At 55.2% G+C, this 22,638-nt stretch overlaps 1 protein-coding gene across 2 annotated transcripts; it reads left to right on the top strand.

The window, feature by feature from the left end:
* Positions 1–366: 366 nt before the first annotated feature.
* On the top strand, positions 367–21,683 carry ASIC1 (acid sensing ion channel subunit 1). Of its 2 annotated transcripts, XM_035002695.1 has the most exons (11): positions 367–728; positions 1,383–1,578; positions 17,390–17,540; positions 18,168–18,295; positions 18,578–18,728; positions 19,113–19,169; positions 19,612–19,765; positions 20,201–20,292; positions 20,805–20,884; positions 20,972–21,076; positions 21,257–21,683. In XM_035002695.1, the coding sequence occupies exons 1-11, from the start codon at positions 367–369 to the stop codon at positions 21,359–21,361; spliced, it is 1,581 nt and encodes a 526-aa protein (XP_034858586.1). In that variant the 3' UTR covers positions 21,362–21,683. The 2 variants fall into 2 exon arrangements, with proteins under 2 accessions (XP_034858586.1, XP_034858585.1); XM_035002694.1 differs by lacking the exons at positions 367–728; positions 1,383–1,578 and adding an exon at positions 14,166–15,154.
* The last annotated feature ends 955 nt before the right edge of the window (positions 21,684–22,638 follow it).

Below are 22,638 nucleotides of genomic sequence, written 5' to 3'. Positions count from 1 at the left end.
TGGACATTCCTGTCCCAGAGTGACCCCACATCTGGAGGGAACTCCTGTGCCTGCCTGTGGAAAAATATTGGGACTTCCCTCTCGCTCTCGGATGTCTACAACTGGGGTCTCCCCTGGCCTGGGAAAGCATTCTTTTGGCCTGAGCTGACCCCAGAGCCCCTGCATTTGGAGGAACCCTTTTCTAGGAGTGCGTCCCTTGGTCAGCCACCTCTGGGCTCACACACGAGGGAAGTCTCCTGCCCCAGAAGCAGTGACCTCTGGCGATGGGGATCCCGAATGGACGCCTTTGCAGGGACCTCCATGTGTACTCTTATCTCAGCATAACAGACTCTCCCCGCCCCCTTCCCCAGGATCCCCTCGGTCAGCATGGAACTGAAGGCCGAGGAGGAGGAGGCGGGCGGCGTCCAGCCGGTGAGCATCCAGGCCTTCGCTAGCAGCTCCACGCTGCACGGCCTGGCGCACATCTTCTCCTACGAGCGGCTGTCTCTGAAGCGGGCGCTCTGGGCCCTGTGCTTCCTGGGCTCGCTGGCCGTGCTGCTGTGTGTGTGCACCGAGCGGGTGCAGTACTACTTCCATTACCACCACGTCACCAAGCTCGACGAGGTGGCCGCCTCCCAGCTCACCTTCCCCGCCGTCACGCTGTGCAACCTCAACGAGTTCCGCTTCAGCCAAGTCTCCAAGAATGACCTGTACCACGCTGGGGAGCTGCTGGCCCTGCTCAACAACAGGTGGGCGGCTCCCACCTGGCTGCTCGCTGGGCTCCCGGAGTTGCATGCACCCCAGCTCCTGGGTACCCCCCTCAGGTGCTTGCCTCTCGAAACCCACTATAGAGCCCGGACCCCCCTGTCTTGTCTCTCGGGCACCCCCAAACCTGCCACTCACAGCAAAGGAATCAGGGTACTGCTGAGCAACGCAATTAAGGGCACCCTATCTCTGATCGCAGCATAGTCCCAAACAGCTCTGCCCCTACCCAGCCTGAGCTGTGAGACATCAGCAGCCTCTCTGGAGTGACCTTTGCCACCTTCCTGCCAGTGTGTCTTGATCTCCTCCTCACTTGAGGGCTGGGGGCAGACCATCTTTAAAGGGTGGAGACTGTAGTATAAAAGACAGCCCCTGCCTTGATCTCTTTGCCCACCCCTCCCTTACCCATGCAGCCACTGCACATCCTAACAGCTTCTCAGACCCCATGGGGCAGGTCCTCTGGACACACCCAGCTCTCCTGTGCCTATGCCCAGGCCAGATCCCCGGGGCTGATAGCTGACCCCAGATGGATCCCTGCCACCACCTCCCCCACCAAGGTTGGGTATGGGACCCTGGAGGCCAAATGGAGGCAGGGACTGAAGGTCATGCTGATCCATTCACCGCTCACTCCTGGCCTCCAGGTATGAGATACCGGACACACAGATGGCAGATGAAAAGCAGCTGGAGATCCTGCAGGACAAGGCCAACTTCCGCAGCTTCAAGCCCAAGCCCTTCAACATGCGCGAGTTCTACGACCGCGCGGGGCACGACATTCGAGACATGCTGCTCTCCTGCCACTTCCGGGGGGAGGTCTGCAGCGCTGAAGACTTCAAGGTGGTGAGTGAGTCCCCTGGTGTGGGGCAGGAGTCAGTCCTGCCCCCTGAGGAGGAGGAGAGGATTAGGAGCCCGAGGACCTCCCATCAAGCTTGCTACTCCGGAGAGGAAGCTGTGTGTCCCTGGGGTTTGCTTCTGTCAGGAGGGGACTTGGTTCAGCACAGGGGTCCATTTGCTCTGTGTGAGGGCCTCAGCATCAGCCTCATGACCACGATGACAGGAAAGAGAGCGCTCAGTGCACAACACACAGAGGTACACACACACACACACAGAGCTTGGCTCGACCCCCACCCCATCACGCTTACTTTTTGGGCCACAGGTGTCAGAGTTGGACGTGGTGGTGGGTAAGCTGCAGCCTTGTTACTTGAAATGAGGTCTAAGGACCATCACCAGAGAGATTGAAAGAACTGCGGGACTGAGCCACCCCACTTCCCAGACCTACTGAATCAGAATTTGCATTTTAGCAGGTGATTTGAATTTAAGTTAGAGAAGCACCGCGAAACATGGGAAGTAAGGGAAGCTTTCTCTCACATAGCTAGACAGGTAATTCTGTGCCACCCCCTCCCACACACACATGCATACTGTCTGATTGGGTTCCCCCCTGGCCAACAAGAGCCAGTGTCTGAGGAAGGAGAGATTATTTGGGGTACACAGTGATGGCCGAACTGGAGGCTCCCTTTGCTGCTGCTTCTTCTTCTTCTTCTTCTTCTTCTTTTTCATCTCTTTGCTTCTTTTTTTTTTTTAAAGATTTTCTTTATTTATTTGACAGAGAGAGACACAGCGTGAGAGGGAACACAAGCAGGGGGAGTGGGAGAGGGAGAAACAGGCTTCCCGCGGAGCAGGGAGCCCGATGCGGGGCTCGATCCCAGGACCCCGGGACCATGACCCGAGCCGAAGGCAGATGCTTAACGACTGAGCCACCCAGGCGCCCCCATCTCTTTGCTTCTTAAAATGGAGATGCCCCTCAGTCAGTTAAGCATCTGCCTTCGGCTCAGGTCATGATCCCAGGGTCCTGGGATCAAGCCCGCATCTCACTCTCGGGCTCCCTGCTCTCTGGGGTGCCGGCTTCTCCCTCTCCTTCTGCCTGCTACTCCCCCTGCTTGTATGTGCCCGAGCTCTCTCTCTCTCCGTCAAATAAATAAAATATTTAAAAAAAAAAAGAATGGAGCTGCCCCACAGACCCACCCACCACTCCCCACAGATGGGGCTGCCTCAAAGCCAGCATCCCGGGGAGGGTTAGGGGAACTGACTTGTATCTCATGTGCCAGGTGATCCTGGGCAAGTCATACAGGCTCCCAAGAGGTTACAACCAGACAGAGGCTGGAAAGGGACCAAAGGACCTGAAGCCAGATGTGAAAAATAACACCAGATGAGAGACTGATGCTCGTAACTCTTCAGAATGCTTTGTAGGCTCTTCTTCAATCCCCTGGATAAATAGCCATATTATCTCTATTTTACAGATGCACAAACTGAGACACAGAGAGGTGGAATGAGTTGCCTGAGCTCAAGTAGCTGGTTAGTGACAGGTTCAGGATTAGAACTCATGTCTTGTAAAGATCCAACCTAGTGTGCTCTTTTTGTTACTGTTGCTGACCCTGCAGTCCTCGTGTTCACTTCCAATTCTGGTGATTGCTCTTTGAAAACCCAGTCTCCCCTAGGATCCCCTAGCTATCCATGCCCGCCCCTAATTCTCTGCTCTCAGAGACTCCCTTTTCTCCCTGCTCATTTTCTCCCCTGCTTGCTTGCTTCCTCCTAGCATTATGGGAGCATGAGCCGCATTTGTTTGTGTAGAAATGTTGGAGCCGTGGTCATGCTTGTTTTTTTCCTGCTGAGGTTACACAAGAATTCCCAATCTCTTTAATCCCTGCTCTGCAGACCAGTTTCGTGGGCCTTTGTCAATCCTGCCAGACAAAGGTTACATGACCATACTCCTTGCTGAGCCAAGCTGATGGGGAGCATAGGGTGATGCATTAACCACTTCCCTCTTATCCTTTCTCAAAACAGGGAAAGTCCTGGATTCTCCAGAGCCTGAGGGTTCCCAGGCTCACCAACTATGCACCAATGAGTAGTAGAAGTTAACTGAGGGTGAAAGGCAGAGCCTTCCTCCTCTGCAGCATACCCAATACACAGCAGAAGGGAGCAGCAAGGAAGAGAAAACCCATTAGCTTGGATGGTTTGTAGTATTAGATGAAGGGCAGAATACTTGGCTCAACCTGAGAAGGTATAATGTGGGGGTACAGTAGTCCATAGAAAGTGTTTAATTGAGGCTCCATTTGTCCCTCAGGTCCAGAAAGATTCCAGGTGATGATGCTAGGACATGTTAGGTTCATGAAAATGGAGATACTGAAATGTGACTGGTCCATGTTATCTGAGGGGACAATTCTAAGTAGTCAGATGGAGATACGACTGGTTCACAAAGTTCTGGAGCAATCTGAGTTCTTCCTCTTGCGTGAGGTTGGGGCGGGGGGAGATATGAGAGCTAGTAGCCTGCAGGCAGGCCCAGCACTGACATTTCTGGGTTCTGGGTTGTCAGGGAAGACTAGGTTTTTTATGTTTTTGAGCCCATGTCAAAGACTTGACCCGGAATCTGGCTGCACCCAAGGCTCTCAGCCCCTCCTTCTACCCTCTCTCATTGACCTCCCTGTCAATGTTTCTGCGTCAGGAACTCTACCACTTCTGCCTTTATGGATGTTCCTACACAGATGGGAGTTTGGTTGTGAGTCCACGTCTGACAACTCCGTGGGGGCAAAGAAGGGCTCCGGCACCCTCCTCCAGCTCCCTGGTACCAAGGGGCGTAGACAGGCTCCACTTTCTCTCTCTTCTCCTTTGGTCTAATAGTTAACATCTGCCTCTCCATCCTTGCCATTCTCTGCTAGGTCAAAAGGTGTGTTTCTAGCCCCTGGACAGATGTGGCACTGACAGAAAACATTTGCCTGTTGGGTCAGAGCTTAGGAGAGACCGTCTTGGCATCTTCTGCTGCTTTGAAACAGAGGTTCTAACTGGAAGTCCAAGCCCTGGCTCAAAGTTTTTGCAAAATAAAATGTGCACAGGTACATGTGAAGTCCACTGTGGGTTTCCAAGGGCCAAAATCATCCAACTTGTGAGAACCCTGCTCATGGAGGACAGTTCAGGAGGCATAGGAAGGGGCATATTCTGGTCCCTCCTCTGGCAGGGGTCTGCAGTGATGAGTGTTCCCCCTCAGATGTGCTTCTGAATCCAGGTCAACCGCAGGGGGATGGACTGGTGGTCACAGAGTGTTTGACTGGGTCCATCCCCCAGCTGTAGCTGAGTCAGCTTGGGAGAGTGGGGATAAATATGGGAAACCTGGGCTAAATCTGGGAGAAACTGGTTTCAGACTGAAGAGGCAGAGGGTCAACCTTAGTAGCTCTCTTGAACTACCAAAAAAGCAACCAACGACCCACTCTCAAGGACCCCTCTTCCCTGGCCACCCTTTTCCTTTGAGGTGGGATGCTTGGTCGCCAGGGCAACGGGTCTGAGGCTCTGCTCTCCCACCCCACCTCAAGGCCAGTCAGGCCAAGGCAGGGCAGGGGCTCCATGGAGGGGGACCAGGGGCGCAGCTGTGTGCCCGTGTCTGGGTGGGGGCCGGAGGGAGTGAGCACAGTCGCAGCTGGTGCCAGCCTCCAGCTGCACCTTATCTGTCCCTGGCAGTGGGAGCGCCTATGTGGCTGGAATGCTGAGCAGCCCCAAGAGGAGGGGGCTGGCAGATGGCTGCCCAGTCAGCCCTATGCCATCCTCCTCCTCCAGCTGAGACCCAGAGCCTTTGCCTGGGGGAGAGAGAGCGGGGAATTAATTTCTGGACCCTGCAAGAGAAGGAAGGGGAGGGCAGAAAATGGAAATCTTGGGGGTGGGTCTGCAGTGGAGACAGTATTCTCTCTCAGGAGGGGGTGGAATTGGGGGACAAGGGATAGGGGACACGAATCCTTGAGGGGGTCCATGGGAGTCCCCCCAGGACCCTGGAGTGGAGGCAGGAATTCCCTAGAGGAGAGATGGAGTGAGGGGGGTGGGCACGGAAATCCCATGAAGGTTCTGGAGGGGGACAGGACTCTTCTGGAGCATCTACAGGGATGAGAAGCTGATAGAAGCGGTGGGTGTAGGTGGGTGATCCTGGGACCTGGAGAGGGGTGGGAGAGGCCATCTTAAAGCAAGCTGAGCCAGGGATGGCAGGTCCCAGAGAGAGCCAGGCCAGCATGAGGGCTTCCTTATCCCCGACTTAGCTCTGCCCCTTCACTGACACCCCTCACACCCACACACCCTAGCTTGCCTCGCCCGCCTCCCACCCCATAGCAGCTCAAACCAGGAGTCCCTGGGGAGGGCCCGGCCTCACTACCTGGGTCTCTTCCCTCCAGCTAGCAGCGAGTGGAGGGGCTGCTGAAGGAAAAGGCTGCCCAGACTGCTGTAGAGAGGAGGGGGGTCCTGAGGCACCCTGCCCAGGGGCAGAGGCTTGGTGGTCTTTGTGCGGGGGCGGGGGGGAGGCAGGAAGGGGAGCATGCACAGATTGCAGCGGGACAGAAGAGAGGCTGGAGTGGCGAGGTTAACCTTCCAGACTTATCCTTCCTTTCTCTCTCTCCCTCCGAAGTATCTGAGGTTGGAGGTAGGAGACTGGAGTGGAGCCAGTTGCAAGAATCCAGGGGACCCAGGTGGGGTCTCTCTCTCTCTCTCTCCCTTCCTGTCTCTCTCTCTCATACACCTATACACACCAGCATCCTTTGGATAACGTAGTTTCCTCTCTCTCACCTCCTCTCCCTCTCCTTCCTTCCTTCCTCCCCTGCCGTTCTGGACTCCACCTCTCTCCCAGACTGCAGTTAGCTAAGAGGCTACTACTCTCAGTTAATTGATCTCCGGGCTGCTGGCTAAAGTAATAGGGAATTGATGTAAGTAACTAAATGCCTCTGGGGGCAGAGTCAGAAATGCAGGGGTGGGGAGGAGGAGTGCTTCCAAGCCTTGGGCCTTTCTCCTGCCCCAGCCTGCAGAAAACTCAAAGGTATGGTCACTGCTGCACCTGGTGTGTGTCCAAGAAGCAGGGGGGAGGCCTGCCGAGAGGTCCCACGTTTTTGCTGTGGGTGGAGGGTGCTTCTGAGCATGCTTCGACTTTGTGGAAGGCAATTTCAGTTCTGGGGGAGAGGTGGCATGATGTGGGAGAGCCGGGTTGTTGGAAACGCAAAGGTCCGCTTGGTTCCTTCCTGTGACAGAGTCCCTTCGAAGTGCCAGGCCCCGCGCTGGGCGCCAGAGTGTAGGGGCGAACAGACAGACCCGGTTCCTGCCCTCAGGGAGCTTAGAATGAAGTGCGGTTCCCAGGGAGGCTCTGAGCTGAGCGGTGGGGATGGTAACAAAGGCAGCCGCAGGGAACAGGGAGTCACGTGCCAGGTAGCACAGGACCCTGGACTTCTAGGTGGAGTCCTTCCAATCTCCCCAGCCCAGCTCAGCGATTCAGAAACTCCAGTTTTATAGACTGTGGGGCGTCTCTGCCGGGCTGTCCTCCCGCAGCAGGTGCGCGGCCCACCGCTGTCCAGCAGGGGTCATTGCCTGCCGTTGGCAAGGCCCCCAGAGCACAAGCCTGCCAGCACTGGAAGTCTGAGGTGGCGGCTCCGGGAGCTTCTAACCTCGGGCCGAGAACCTTCCAGTCAGGACCCTTGTGTGGGGATTCTGGGAGGCAAAACTGGGAAGCAGACAGCAAGACTGAGAAGTGGTGCCTAGTTCTGGCGGAGGATGTGGCTGGACACTGGGACCCCCTGGGTTCTATTTTAGGCATAGTTCCATCTGGCTTCTAGGCACAATTTCCTGTGAGGTAAGGAGGCCCTAAATAGATGGCTAAATGATTCTTTGCCAAGGGGCAGCCCCTCCTCCCGCCTCTGGGACTCTCTGGCTAAGCCCGTCCTGGCCCATGCATGGAATGGCTGTGCGGTACGGACTTTCCCAGACACATGGATCAGACATGAGGAAGCTCATGGAAAACTGTAAAATGAGCATGAAACAGCTGTGCATTCACCTAAAGGGGAAGTTCCCTTAAGAAACTGTAAGGGGAGAGACTCTGCCACCCCAGGCTCTCCAAGGCCACTCCCGGGGGAGAGGGAGGGCAAGTGGTAGTTTTTCTGAGCTACTGTGAGTTCTTGGAAAGAAAACCCTTCCCACCCCTCTCACCCGCACCCCCTTGACATGGCTGCAATCCCGGCAGGGAGGGGGCTGAGAGGTTGGGCCATGCAGCTTAGCGTGTGCATCTCTAATTGATGCGTTGCATCAGCCAGCCAGGCTGGGGACCTCCCTGGGGTGAGACTGCTGCAGTGGCCCTGACCATGGACAGCGGCCGACTCAGCCTTCCTGTGACACGCTCACTGCATGTGTGCCCCGAGTGTGCAGGAACGTGGATGTGGATTAGGGTGTGTAGTGGACGTGTGTGGATGTGCTTGGGGGCGTACGCAGCTCACTTAGTGCGGTTGTGGGAGGGAACCTGTGTGCAGGCAAACCTCTGGTCGCATGCAGAGCACATACCAGCAAAATTAATCATCTCTTCTAGTCGTGCTTTGCAATTTACAAATTCCCTTTACTTTAGCTCATGATCCTCCTCATTCTGGGAGGCAGGCAGGTATTAATATCTTCACTTGAAAGATGAGGAAACTGAGGCTCAGAGATGTTGGGTGACTTGCCCGAGGTCACATAGCCGGTGAATGCCAGAGTGGGACCTTGACTTCAGATCTTCGAAGTCCAGCTTCTTGGTGTGTGACTGTAGGAGCAGGTGTGTGGAGCAGGGGGAGGAGGGTGTCCGGCCCCCAGCTTGCCATGCTCTCTAAAGAAGCTGGCGGCAAGACGCAAAAGCAAGAGTGCAAAGGAGAAGGAACCCAGACTTGGGCTGGCCACACCAAAGCCTTTTGACTCCTCTGCCTTTTCACTGCACCGTTTGGCCAAACCCCAACCCTATGGATGGCCCACCACGGGCTTTCCTCAGGCGGCTCTGGGGCAGCCAGGCTCTGCCAGAGGAGGTCACACAACAGGCCAGCTTGAAATCACCTTGTGCTCATGATCAATATCCTGAAATGGGTGGGCAGTGCCCCCTGGCAACTCCCTGTTTTCCGGGTCACCTTGCTGGCCCCAGTGACTACTGCAGACTTCTCCACTCATCTCAAACAGCCACCCTTCCTGGCCCGCCTCGCGCCCTCGGCAGATGACCTTGTCTTCTGCTTCATAGAGAAGATAGAAGCCTCAGCCAAGACCTTCCCCCTTCTCGGAAGGGAGCATCCCTCCTCTCTAGGCTGAAATCTCAACCTAATCTTTCCATCTGATCTCTTTCTACCTGTATAGGAATGTTACCCTAAAGATTCTGCCTCTCCCTTGTCTACAGTCAGTCTGTCCCTCTCCAGTGGAATCTACCTGTTGACACTGAAACATGCTTAAGATTCTCTCATCTTGAAATATATAGCTACAACGACAGCTAACATTTATTGAGCACTTACTATGCATCAGGGTTGAGGTTAACATAAAAACCAAAAACCAAAAACCAAAGGTATCTCAACTCCCCAGCTCCCTCCAGCCCCTCCCCCCCATTTCCTTTCCCACACAAAATTCTGAAAAATGATATATATATATATTCCACTGTCTTCATTGTCTCATCTCAAACTCACTGTCCAATCCACTTCAGGCTGCCTTCTGCCCACCCCCAGCACTCCACCAAAACGGTTAGAGCTAAGGCCACCAGCGACCTCCATGTGGCCAGATCCTGCAAACATTTTTTATTCTTAATCTCTCAACATTCAAAATGGTTGACCACCTCCTCTTTTTTAAATTGTTCTTTCCTGGGGTGCCTGCGTGGCTCAATCAAACGTCCAACTCTCGATTTCAGCTCAGGTCATGATCTCAGGGTCATGAGATCGAGCCCTGTGTCTGGCTCCGTGCTCAGCACAGAGTCTGCTTGAGATTCTCTCTCTCCCTCTCCCTCTGCCCCTACCCTCAACCCTGCTCATCACACACTTTCTCTCTCAAAAAAGAAAAAAAAAGTGTAAAAGATTTCCAACACCCCAGAAAGTTCCTTTGGGCCCCTTCCTGGTCAATACTACCCCACAAGAGTTAACCATTATTCTGACTTCTGTCAGTACAGATAAGTTCCACCTGTTTTGAAGTTCCTAGAGTATAGTATCCTCCATAAAGTATGCACACTTCTGTGCCTGTCTTCTTTTGCTTAGGATTTTGTCTCTGAGATTGTCTCATTTTGTGTGGTGGTAGTTAGCGCTTTGTCAATGCTGTGTAGTATCTCATTATATAAATAAACCAAAATGTATTTGTCCATTCTACTCTTGCTAGACGTTTGGGTTGTTACTAGTTTTTTGGCTGTTATAAATAAAGCTACCATGAACATTCTTGCTTATGTTTTCTGGTTGTTCTGTGTACTCATATTTTGGGTATATAACTAGGGGCTGTGGTTAAGTCACAGGTTGGGATTCTGTTTGGCTTTGGTGGATATTGACAAATCAAGCTCGATCTCTTTCCCTCCCTCCCTCCCTCCCTCCCTCCCTTCCTTCCTTTCGACTTTCTATCCTTGGGCCATCTTGTCTTCACTCATGACTCCAGTCAGCATCTAGACCCTGGCAGGCCAGATGTGTGCTTCTGTCCGGCTCTTTCCTCCCAGCCTCTGCGCCGGTGGCCAATCTCCCTCTTCACATCTCCACTTGGATGTCCCCGAGGCTCGAAAAACCCAGCATGTGCAAAGCCAAATTCAACATCTTATCTCCCAAACTAGTCCTTTCCTTGTGTTCCTGGCCTAGTGAGCCACCCCACCATTCAGCCACTTATGCAAACTAGCAAGCATCCCTACATTCCATCTCCTTCACCTCCCTTAACAGGATCTGCCACTCTTGGCTCCTAAACATCTCCACCCTATCACCCCATTCCAAGCCGGTCCACTCCCTGTCTCACCTACACCCTGCGATGGTTTCCTGACAGGTCTTCCAGCACCTCCTCTGGCTGTTCCCAAGTTGTCTCTTCAAAACACTGCTCTGATCACTTGAAACCCTTCCATGGTGCACCTCCTATTGTCCTTGGACCAGAATCTTTGCTGTGATCTTCAAGGCCCCGGAGGGGTCTGGGTCCTGCCTGTTTATCCAGCCTGTTCTTACCCCGCTCTGGCTCTCCGGCTATATTCTCCTCCTCTGAGCTCTCCACCCAATCCACCTGGGGTCTTCAGGGCCTTTGCATGACTCTGCCCTCTGGAATATTCCCCCACCCCACCTCATACAGACGTAATTACTCCTCCTTATTCTCATTATTCTTTAGATCACAATTCAAGCATCACTTCCTCAGAGAAACCTGCTTTGATTCCCTAGGGTGGGTCAGATCCTTCTGTCACTCCCTCCCATAGAGCCAAATTATCTTTTCATAGCACTTACCATGATTTGCAATTAAATATTCACTTGTGCAATTTTTAGAAAATGGTGTCTGTCTCCCCCATTAGACAGTAAGCTTCACAAGGGCAGGACCCCAGTCCATTGTATATTCTTCATGTGTCCTCAGCACATAGGCACTCAGGAAATAGTTGATGAGTAAATGAAAGAATAAAAGAGGGATTTGCAAGGGGATGATCTAACTCTAATCTCATGCCCACCACTTGCTCTCCATGAAACTTGAACAGGTCACTGTGCCTCAGTTTCCTCATTTGTCAAATGGGGGTGAGGTTACTCAAACCTGCTTATTTCACTAGGTTGTATAAGGATCCCATGAGATAGCCACTGAAAAGCATGAAACATTTTACAGATGTTGGCAGCAGCGGGGCGGGGGGTGGGGAGGTGTGTTTAGAAAGAGATGCGGAGAAAGTCAGAAACCACTGAGTTGCCCCACACAGTTTGAGAGCGGTCCTGGGTAGGGATTGACCGGGCGAAAGCTTGCCTCCTTGGACAGAGGGTTCAGAAGTGGGTGTTGTCCTGCATGGGTGTCTGCTTGGCCACTTCTCCTGGGGCCTCTGTGTGCTTGCGGGTCTGCATGTGATGCTTGAGACTGTCCTTACCTCCCATTACTGTGAAAAGTTTGGATTGGTCTACTGGAACAAGATGAGGCGGGAGAGGATGTTAGAGGAGGGAGGAACTGCGGTTGGTGTGTGTGTGTGTGTGTGTGTGTGTGTGTGTGTGTTTGTTGCCCCACAAGGGAGCTGTGTGTGGTGATGTGTAGGTGTGCAGTGTGGGTTTTTGTGTTGGTGTGGGGGAAGACGGGTCCTGCCATCCTGGATGCGCTGTCCTCTGAAGCTTCTCTGGGTGTGCATGTCCTTCTGTCTAGTGAAGCCGCGTGGTGGAAGTGTCCCCTGCCTTAGTTTCTTCCCTCTGGAGGTCTAATCTGCTTCCCCTTCCAGGAAGTCTGAAGGTGGGGAACAGTGCCCTCTAGGGGGTGTGGAACACATGGGTAGCTGCAGCCTCCCCACCCCCAACCCAGGCCTAGAACTTACCTCTGAAACACAGCCTGTTGACGTGCAGAGCCCTCTGAGAGCTGAGGTCTGGTAGGGGGGAAGCAAATGCACACAGGGCCGGAAACAAAAGGAACCCCTGAGTTCATGCAGAAGAAGCCTGAGGACAACAGCTGGAAGTGGGATGAGGGTTTATCTCTCTCCTCATCTCTGCAGTGACCTCGCTGGTTGCCCTGGGTGTTCTGGTCTTCCTTGGTTCTAGTTTCTTCACATGGTCCCTGCGTCTTGCTCTTTCATTCTCATAGTCTCTGTCCTCAAGGAGCTATTGGTTACTACTCATGCCTGAAGGGACTTGAGCAGAATTGGGCCCTTCATTCTGTTTCCTGGGTGGGTACTCACTATGCCCTGTGCAGTCAGGGAAGGCTTCTTGGAGGAGGTAACGTGTGAGCAAGGTCTTGAAAAATGAGGAGAAATTCTCCAGATGGAGTCCAGGGAAGGCATGGAGCTGTGGATGAGCCTAGCGGGTCTGCAGAATGGGAGAAGGGCATGGTGGCTAGAGGCTAAACTGCTGTGGAGGGGTGGGGAAGGGAGGCTGGAAGGTAAATTGCAAAGGCCTCACATAACTTTACCTGAGATGGGGGTGATTTCACCAAGAGGCACTAAGGAGTGAAGAAGGTCTCAGGGCTGGAGAACGGTCAGAATTACATACAGAATTATATAAAGTGGGGAGAAACTGTGGGGAGGCAGGGAGTTAGGGAGACCAGGTAGGCCAATGTTTAGGCAAAAGAGGTGGAGGCCAGTCTGAGGGCAATGGGGAAAGGATGGAGAGGAGCCAGATCTCAAAGGCTGCTCTTCTTTTGGGGCCTCTGTGTCCCTGGCAGCGAAGTTGAAGCCAAAGGTCCCACATCAGTCAGTTCTGCTGGAACTTGGCATCTTGCCTCCCATCCCCAACATACTCTAGGGTCCCCACATGCAAATGGAGAAGGGAAGAGGTGTAGGAGCAGGGAGGGAGAGGAGAAAAGGAGGGGAAGGGGGACTGGGGCTGTGGGATAGTTAAGGAATCGCAAGGCCCAAGTAGACTCATCTGACCCCCACTGCTTTGTCTCTGGCCCTGCAGAGGAAGGGTTAACATGCTTCCCCTCGCTCCCTCCCTCCCTTACACTCCTCCCCTCAGGTCACCTTCTAGGCCCTGGAGACTTGACTGGTGGCTCAAGTTCCTCAATCAGTGGCCCTGAGTAACCAGAGCACAGAGGGGCCAGGGACCTGGGGTCAGAGAATGGTAACCTGGGGGCAAGGGGACCCTCAGAAGGGCTAGGGCTGAGGGTTTTGCGGGGCACCTCAGGTTGGTTCCTGACACTCTCCACCTGACCTAGCAGATTGCTCTGATCTCAATTTCTTCCACCTACCAGAAAGGATTCCTCAAATTCCTCTCCTGGACCAGTGAGGGGTGGGCAAGCTGGGAGGGGGAGTGGTGATCTGCCAGGAAGCCTTTCAGCTGCAAGAGACGGGGTCCCTCCCCCCTGGTGCCGGGAACTGGCCATAACTGAGTCTGTGGTCAGTGAGAGACCTCTGCTAATGGAACCTGGGCTGCCCCCCAAGCCACAGAAGGGAAAGGTGGAGGAGGGGAGAGTGACCTAAGTGCAGCTCAGCATGGGGGAGGGTGCTGACTTGAAGCTCAGCCAGGGTCAGGGGAGGGAGGGGAGGTTAAATGGGGTCAAGGACTGGCTGGAGGGAAATTGGAGGTCAAGGCAATGATTGCAGGGGAATTAAGGGTTCAGGAGGTAACAGAGTAAATTGGGGTCACGGTAGTGACTGAAAGGGAACTGGGGTCTTAGGAGTGTATTGGGAAAAGGTGGGGGTGTGGTCAATGAAACAACTGGAGCGGGGGAGATTATGAGTCAGGGGGAGTCAAGGAGGAATTAGAGGTCTGAGAGAGTACAGAGCTCCAGGGTCTCAAGGGAACGGCTGCACCAGGTGAGAATGGGGGTGAGGACCCAGAATTGGGGTAGGAAGACCGAGGGAGATGCTGAGGAGCAGATGGGAGGGTGATAGGGAGGCTTGAACGTCATGGGGGAGGGGCAGGGACTGTTGCTCCGGGCTGTGGGAGCAGAAGAATCTCCTAGGGCCCATCTCACCTGGAGCCCTGAGGCTTTTCCATGGTTTCCACTGTCTTCCACCCTCTCTGTCCTGCTGGAGCTGGTGACCGGAAAGGGGCTCTGGCCCCCCTCCTCTCCATCTGCCTCCCTTTCCCACTGCCATCCATTATTCATCAGCCCAGATGCCTGCCCTCCCTCTTCCCCCTCCCGGCTGGGCGGGCAGGTCCTCCTCTCCACGCCCCGCCCCATCTCAGCCACTCTGCCACCAAGGCCCCGGTGAGGAAGAACAGCCGGCTGGCTGGGCTGCCGGGACCTGGCTGACTCGGGCTGGGTGGCTGGCCCTGCGGGATTCTGCCCGAGATCCTATCCACTTCTCCCTTCTCCTGCCAATCCCCCAAGGGCCAGGAAGCCCCTGAAGAAGATGCCCATCCAGATCTTCTGCTCTGTGTCCTTCTCCTCTGGAGAGGAGGCCCCAGGGCCCTTGGGAGATGTTTGGGGTCCCCACCAGCGGCGGCGGCAGCAACAGTGGGACAACTCAGAATCAGAAGAGGAGGAAGAAGAGAAGGAAAAGGAGGCAGTGAGGAAGGAGCCTAGAGAGGGGGACTCGCCCATGGATTTGGTGGCCTTTGCCAACAGCTGCACCCTGCACGGCGCCAGCCACATCTTCGTGGAGGAGGGTCCGGGGCCGAGGCAGGCCCTGTGGGCAGTGGCCTTTGTCCTGGCCCTGGGCGCCTTCTTGTGCCAGGTGGGGGACCGTGTCGCCTATTACCTCAGCTACCCGCACGTGACTCTGCTGGACGAGGTGGCCACCACGGAGCTGGCCTTCCCGGCCGTCACCCTCTGCAACACCAATGCTGTGCGCCTGTCCCAGCTCAGCTACCCCGACTTGCTCTACCTGGCCCCTATGCTGGGGCTGGACGAAAGTGATGACCCTGGGGTGCCCCTTGCCCCACCGGGGCCCGAGGCCTTCTCTGGGGAGCCCTTTAACCTGCACCGCTTCTACAATCGCTCCTGCCACCGGCTGGAGGACATGCTGCTCTATTGCTCCTACTGCGGGGGGCCCTGTGGCCCTCACAACTTCTCGGTGGTGAGTGGGGGCCCACGCCTGGCACCGTCCCCCAGGGGTGTCTGCCACGGCTCACCCTGAGCGTCGCCGGCTGGGGCTGGGGCTGGGGCTGGTGGCCATCCTGCCCCTCCCCCACCTCACCTGCCCCCCCCCCCCCCAGTAGTGACCACAGCAGGGACTTGAGTGCATCCTCACTTGGTCTTTCAGTGCTCCTCCTACAGTGTGTGTATGTGTGTGTGTGTGCGCGTGTGTGTCCGTCTGTCTGACTGTCTGAGGGAGAATAACAGTCTTCCTCTAAATCTTCCCCTCCCCGCAGCTCTAGGTGATCAAGGATCCTCTTCCCTGGGGAAGCCCTCAATGGGGAGTCAGCCTCCTGCTTGCCCTCCCACTCTGGAGTTTAGGGTCTTCCTTGCTGAGAGACCAAGTGGCACCCCATCCGCTCCCCAGTTCAGCTTCCAGTTCTGTCTGGCCTGACTCTTCTACCCCCGCCAGGTGCCAGATGCCAGACCTTCCCTTCCCACACACTACACCCCCCCCCCCGTCCCCCACTTCCGCCCTGGCGCAGGAGCAGGTGGGTGTCATCATATAAGTGCGTTGTGGACCAACTGCAGACAGGGATCTGGAGGTTTGGGCCACTGGGCCTCAGGCAGGCCAGGAAATAGAGGAACATGGGATAACGAAGGAGTCAACCTGGCTTCCTCTGGACCTAAGGGTAGAGCAGACACTTCTCACATAGAACCACCAGGTGGCAGCAGCAGTCCGCGGGCCCGCAGCACAGCTCAGCCCAAGCAAGGCTGGCGTTCTCAGCCCCGTGGAGTCCCTCACGCCCCCAGGTGAAGGGTAGGCAGGGGTGTGTGCTTTGAGCCTGTGACAGAATGCCACAAAACCTGGTAGCGGGCTGGGAGGTTAGGAGTCGTGGGAGTTCCCTCTCTACCTCATCTGTGGACTTTGCCTTTTCTTTTCTCGATGGGGGCGGAGGTTGTTCTAGGAAGGGAGAAGGGGACTAGTACCCCCCACACCACCAACCGCTCTGGTCTGGCCTGACACTGTCTCTGTCTTTCTCTGGGCTATGTCTGTCCTTACCTTCTGACTCACTCCGTGGACTCTGTCACCATCAGGCTGTAGGAAAAGCACACTCACCCCATTTGTGGGAACCTGGAAACATTCTGAGAAACTGTGGGGAGAGGGCTGTAAAGAATTGGTTCGCTCTTCCCTCTGTGGCTGTCATCAGAGCCACGATAAGGGCTGCTCGAGGCCTGGAGTGGGAAGACTGCCCCCAGGGCAGAGAGCTCCTCTGAGGCCCTCTTAGTTCTGCACAAGCATTGCCAAGCATGCCTTGCCCTGGAGGCTCAGTACCAAATCCAGTACCAAAGCTGGGACTTGGGTGAGCATGGTCCTTGCGATGGCAACTGGGTCTGCTCTCAGGTTCTGGTGATGACAGGACAATGATGGACACAAGGGGCTAATGGCTGGAGAAAATGAAAATGCTTAGCTTGGTTTGGGGGAAGGACCTTGGGGAGAGCAGAATTTCAGATGCCTGGGGCAAAATCCAGGAGAAGAGAAGATCTATCTCAGAAGGCCCTGGGCGCTTGGGCCTGAAGAGAAGGTCCCAAGGAGGAACCGGGAGAATGGCAGTGATGGGATCCTGGCGATGGAGGTGTGTATGTCAGGGTCCCAGCAGGAAGAAGACTGCCACTCAGTTTAATTGAAAAGACTCGAACAAGGGGACTGTTTATAGAGCTGTGGGCAGAGTGAAGGAAACTCTGCCTGAAGGGGCCTGAGGCACCTGGTGATAGTGGGAAATTGTCACCAACAGGCTAAAGGGGCACAGGGGAACGGCAGTGCTTTGCAGGGAGCCCTCCTGGCAGGATCTATAGTCTCAGAGGATCGAAACCACTGCCAGAGCATTCTCAGAGGGGTGAGGGGTGGGGAAGGATGCACATCTTGATCGAGAGCTCCCTCCTGCCCTCTGATCCCTCACTGATAGCTCGCGTTGGCCAACCCAACCCGAAGCCTGTCCAAGTGGCAGAAGAACATGGGCAGTGCACCCCACAGGGATCAGCTTTCCTGGGGCCCATATCAGGGCAAAGAATGGCAGAGAATGAGCAGGAGGGAGGACAAATGGAGAATGCGCTGCACAGAAGGGACCGTTCCTGAAGCGTGTTGAGATTCCAGCAGCGGAGGGGTCTGGGGACAGCCCTTGGTAAGTAGGGGGTGCTGGCAGGACTCTCAGGCTCTGCACTCTGCCCTTGCCAGGTCTTCACACGGTATGGCAAATGCTACACATTCAACTCGGGCCGAGATGGGCGTCCACGGCTGAAGACCATGAAGGGTGGGACTGGCAATGGGCTGGAGATCATGCTGGACATCCAGCAGGACGAGTACCTGCCTGTATGGGGAGAGACTGGTATGTCACTTCTCTCAGGGGCCCCTTCCCATGGCCCTAGCCATCAGCCTCCACCAGGGGACTCCTGAGATCCACTGTGGGACCTGAGGCAGGACTCAGGCTCTCCTCCCTTCCTCCCAGCATCTTGCCATCTCCATCTCCGACTCTACCTGACTGCCACCCTCACAGTTCTCTAGCTACCCCTTCCTGGCTCAGTTACTCTCCAAGGTAACCAGCCATCCCTTTCCACCAGTGGCCGCCACTCGCTCTATAAATAACTCCCTCTCTTCTTGGGCTGCCTGCTGTCAGTCTGGTCTCAGGGGACCTTGGGGTTGAGAGAGCTAGGGAGAAGGGAGATGAGGAGGGAGAGAAATAGAGAGTGTCTGGGAAAGAATTTGGAACACCAAGATGCACAACCGAAGCCAGGTAAGAAAAGTATGTAGGATACAAGGTTCATCAGGGCAGCATGGAGCTAGTGAACCCGGAAGGAGGCTGGGGATGGGCTAGGGCCCCTATAGATTAACCCCTCCCCCAGTGTCCCAGTGTGCACTGTGCTTATCCCTAGGAGAGGTAGCATGGCCCCAGCTCTGAAGGAGGTTAGGGAGTCAGAAGCCCTCCCAATCCACCCCCTGCCCCTCATTCCCATAGATGAGACGTCCTTCGAAGCGGGCATCAAAGTGCAGATCCACAGTCAGGATGAACCTCCCTTCATCGACCAGCTGGGCTTTGGTGTGGCCCCGGGGTTCCAGACCTTTGTGTCCTGCCAGGAGCAGCGGGTGAGAGGGCCACAGGAGGCTGGTCCCAGGGTGGGGTGTTGAGGGATCGAGATGGAGTGGTGGGTAATCAATACAGGAGGGACGGGTGAGCTAGGGCCTGGGTACCGATCTGATGAGTGAGCAGCATGAATGAACAGGAATGCTCTGTAAACTGTGAGACCCTCAGAGTCTGCCGAGGGACAGGGAGCAGGACTCCCGAGCTCTGCGTCTTGTCAGAGAAGTCCATCAAGGTGACTCGGGGAGAAGTCCCCACACCCCCCAGCTCCCCGGCTCTCCCAGCAGCTCATCTACCTGCCCCCGCCCTGGGGCACCTGCAAAGCTGTTACCATGGACTCGGATTTCTTCGACTCCTACAGCATTACTGCCTGCCGCATCGACTGTGAGACACGCTACCTGGTGGAGAACTGTAACTGTCGTATGGTGCACATGCCAGGTCAGGCCCCAAAGCTCCAGACACGATCTTGGGGCCCCTCAGCCTGCACTGCACTGCCCCTCGCCAGCTCCCCACGCATATCAACCTCCTGCCAACACAGAAGCAAGATTAAATGCCTTCTCCCCAGCCCAGTTCTAACCCCATTCCATACCCCTAAAGCTCTTGTCCCTCTCACCTCAATTCCTGCCTGTACCCACAGAAACGTGCGGGAAGGGGTCTAGGAGGGATGGACTGTGGGGTGGGTCACCTGCAGAACACGCTGGGGGCTAGCTAGTCCTGCCCTCCAGCCCACTCCCATCTTCCAGTTTATAGGCTCTTGGTACCACCATCATCACAAGACCCTTTAATCTCCATCCTGCACCACTGTCTTTTCTCCTCTGTTAGGGGATGCCCCATACTGCACTCCAGAACAGTACAAGGAGTGTGCGGATCCTGCTCTGGGTGAGCACCCCTGCCTTGGGGCAGTCTGGGGGAAGGAAGGAGCCACATGCATAGGGGTTTCAGACCAAGTTCCCAGAAGCTTCAAGTAACTCCTGGATCAGGCTTCACTTGAACTCTCTTGTGTCTGACTTTAGCAAAGCTGGGAATAGCATCTCTAAAGGCCCCTCTGAAAAATGAGCAGGAGTACCTGGGAGGGGCCCTCTCTCATCAGCATCTCAGCTGCTTGACCCCCGAGGGCCCTGAGGCAATGAGATATAGGATTGAGAAATACCCATGGGGAGCACAAGGTGGGCACAGGGCAGGCACAGGGCTGAGGTGAAGACAGGTCAGAAAAAGAGAAAGGGGCCCAGGTTTCCTTTGGACAGGGCCAGAGTGTTCATGTTAGGAAGGTGCTGGCTGAAGGGCACCACTCAGCTAGTGCCTCTCGCCTGGTCGAGCACAGACTTCCTGGTGGAGAAGGACCAGGAGTACTGTGTGTGTGAAATGCCCTGCAACCTAACCCGCTATGGCAAGGAGCTGTCCATGGTCAAGATCCCCAGCAAAGCATCAGCCAAGTACCTGGCCAAGAAGTTCAACAAGTCTGAGCAGTACATAGGGTAAGGGCTCTGACTGTGCAGGGCAGGGCCCTTGGGCTGGGACCGTAAAGGGTATGAGGGGGCTTTGAGGGGCCGGCAGACAGGAGGAGTTGGAGATGACAAGGGGAAGACAACCAAAGAGTCTGGGATGGGCATGGAGGGCAGATCAAGTTGGAACAAGCAAAGGAAGCACCTCTCTTTGGTGCTTCATTCTGTATCTTCATCTTCACTGCTGTAACTGGGATCACTCTATGCCTGCCAGTGTGCAGAGCGTCTTTTCGTTTTTGCCATCACATTTGATCCTCACGACAATTCTACAAGACAGGTACCGCCATCAACATCTCATTTTATGGATGCAGAGACAGATTCAGAGAGGGTAACTTGCTAAGGTCATCTAGCCAGTGAGGGACAGAGATGTGACCTGAACCTAGGTCTCCTCCCCCAACCCCTTTGCAGGGAGAACATCCTGGTGCTGGACATTTTCTTTGAAGTCCTCAACTATGAGACTATTGAGCAGAAGAAGGCCTATGAAATTGCAGGGCTCCTGGGTGAGCTGCTCACGGCACTGTCCCCTTCCCATGCCATGGGCATGGTGCGACACCCTACCACCCAAAGCAGGCTGCCCACCTTTGTCCCACACGTTCCTTCCTCCCCTGCCATCCCCCCCCCACCCCGCCCCGCCACCCAGGGCCTTTCCCCAAACACTGTTGTCTTGGTATGTAGTGGGAGGAGGGGGCTGAACCTTCTCTTAGGGCAAAGTGGAAGAGACAGGCCTGTGGGCATGAATGGGGGACTATTTCATAAGCCTTTGAAAATTTACCCAGAGAATGAATGTTGGGGTATTTTATGTTTTCTGAATAATATCTGTTCGCTTTAGGAAAGTAGAAAAATGCAGAAAAACATAGAGAAGAAAGTAAGAACCCCACCAGAACTGCTTTGTGCTCCTTCCGTACAAAGGCTGTCGATCTTTTTGCAAATACGACTTGCCTGCCCCTGTCCCAGTGAGCTCTGCTGCTTCCAGGTGTCCTGACACCATTGACCTCCCCGTGCCCCCCTGCAGGTGACATTGGGGGCCAGATGGGGCTGTTCATTGGGGCCAGCATCCTCACGGTACTGGAGCTCTTTGACTACGCCTACGAGGTAAGCGGGGGTGGGGCGTTGGGGTGGGGTCACGGGGGGGCGGGGTTCTAGCCCGCCCAACCACTCACCACCCCACCTCCGTCCCAGGTCATCAAGCACAAGCTGTGCAGAAGAGGAAAGTGCCAGAAGGAGGCCAAAAGGAGCAGCGCGGACAAGGGTGTGGCCCTTAGCCTGGATGACGTCAAAAGACATGTGAGGGAGCGAGAGAGAGGTGCCCTCCAGCCCCGCCCCTTCCCCCCCCAGGTCCACCCCCCCCCCCCCCCCCCCCCCCCCCCCCCCGCCTTACCACCTTTTCTCCTCTGACTCCCCCACGCCCCAGGACCACCTGTGGCCCTTCTGATAACCAGTCCCTGTCCTGTGCCGTTCCCCTAGAACCCGTGTGAGAGCCTCCGGGGCCACCCTGCTGGGATGACATATGCTGCCAACATCCTACCTCACCATCCGGCCCGAGGCACTTTTGAGGACTTTACCTGCTGAGCCCCGCAGGCCACTGTACCAAAGGCCTAGGTGGGGAGGGCTAGGACAGTAAGGGGGCCCTCGGCTGCGCCCCCCCCACATCTGCCCTGGGGACTCACTCCCCCCTCCCAAGGTAGACCCCCACTCCTGGGCAGTCCTTTCCTCTTATCTGTGGTGAGGAAGGAATCTTGACCATAGAGCCCTCTCCCTGCCTCTATCCCCATTCTTTTTATTTTTACTGAAACTAATCTAAAACAACAACAACAACAAACTAAACTTAACTAAAAAGAGAGAAAGGGGCAGGTGACCTCAGGCTGCCCCTCTCTGCTCCATGCTGCCTCCCCCAGCTCCCAGCCTGAATTCTGTCTGTCTGTCATCTGAGTGTCCACCTACATTCTGCTGCCGCCAGTCACCAAAGCCCCTCCCAGTGGGGGGTGGAGGGGATCCTTGGGGTCTGGAATTTGGCCCCAAACCAGAGAATGTACCTTGAAGGGGAGGGCTAGTGGGGGGGGGCTTCCCCAGCCTTAAGAGACCCTCTCAGCCCAGTGACCCCCCCAATCCCAAGTCTCCAGGCAGGAACGAAGACCCTAGTCCCATCCCCACCCCCTTACATGTGAAGTCTCTAGGGAGTTGGGGGTGGGGTATCCCCTGAAGAAGTGGATGATGGGGAGAAGATGTGGCCCTGGTGCTGTAGGCCACATCCTGATACCTGTAAGTTCACCCCCACCCCAGAACTGCTGGAGAGAAATCCCAAGAGGTAGCACTCCTCTACCATCCCATGAAAGATCCAGCTGGTTGGCTTCCAGCTCAGGGAGAGGGGCACTGGTGCCTAACCTCACTGGTCCCTCTCCCAGGGGCCCCTGCAGAGGGCCACATCCATAAATTTTCTTATGGAACTCTCCCAAGGCCTCTTCCCCAACTTCATTTGCTTCTCTCAACAACCTCATCTGCATTTTCTATTTCTATATGATACAGACTCTATATTGCTATATCTCTGTATATACTTTCCCCTAACTCTGTCTGTCTCTATCCCATCCCCTCTTGTCTCTAAGAACCATCCTCCCACCCAAAGTTCCCCTTTCTGTGTTTCCACTCCCTCCCTGGTCTCTGAATGCCTTTGCCTGTATAAAGAGTTGGACTCTCTCCCCTGGTGTCTGTACTGTGTACACACATCCCTCTGAGAAGCACAAGGAGACGACACGCGCATTGTAACCTTCGCACTGTCTCGGTGGCGACATAAAGGAAGCTGTGAATCACAAGCTCTGCCTCTTTCTGGCCTCACCCTCTCACCCCAACCC

The sequence above is a fragment of the Mirounga leonina genome, unplaced genomic scaffold, assembly GCF_011800145.1.
Source record: "Mirounga leonina isolate KUSES-001 unplaced genomic scaffold, KU_Mleo_1.0 Mir_126, whole genome shotgun sequence".
NCBI lineage: Eukaryota > Metazoa > Chordata > Mammalia > Carnivora > Phocidae > Mirounga > Mirounga leonina.
Note: the sequence above shows the minus strand (reverse complement) of the source record. Positions and strands in the feature narration are given on the sequence as shown.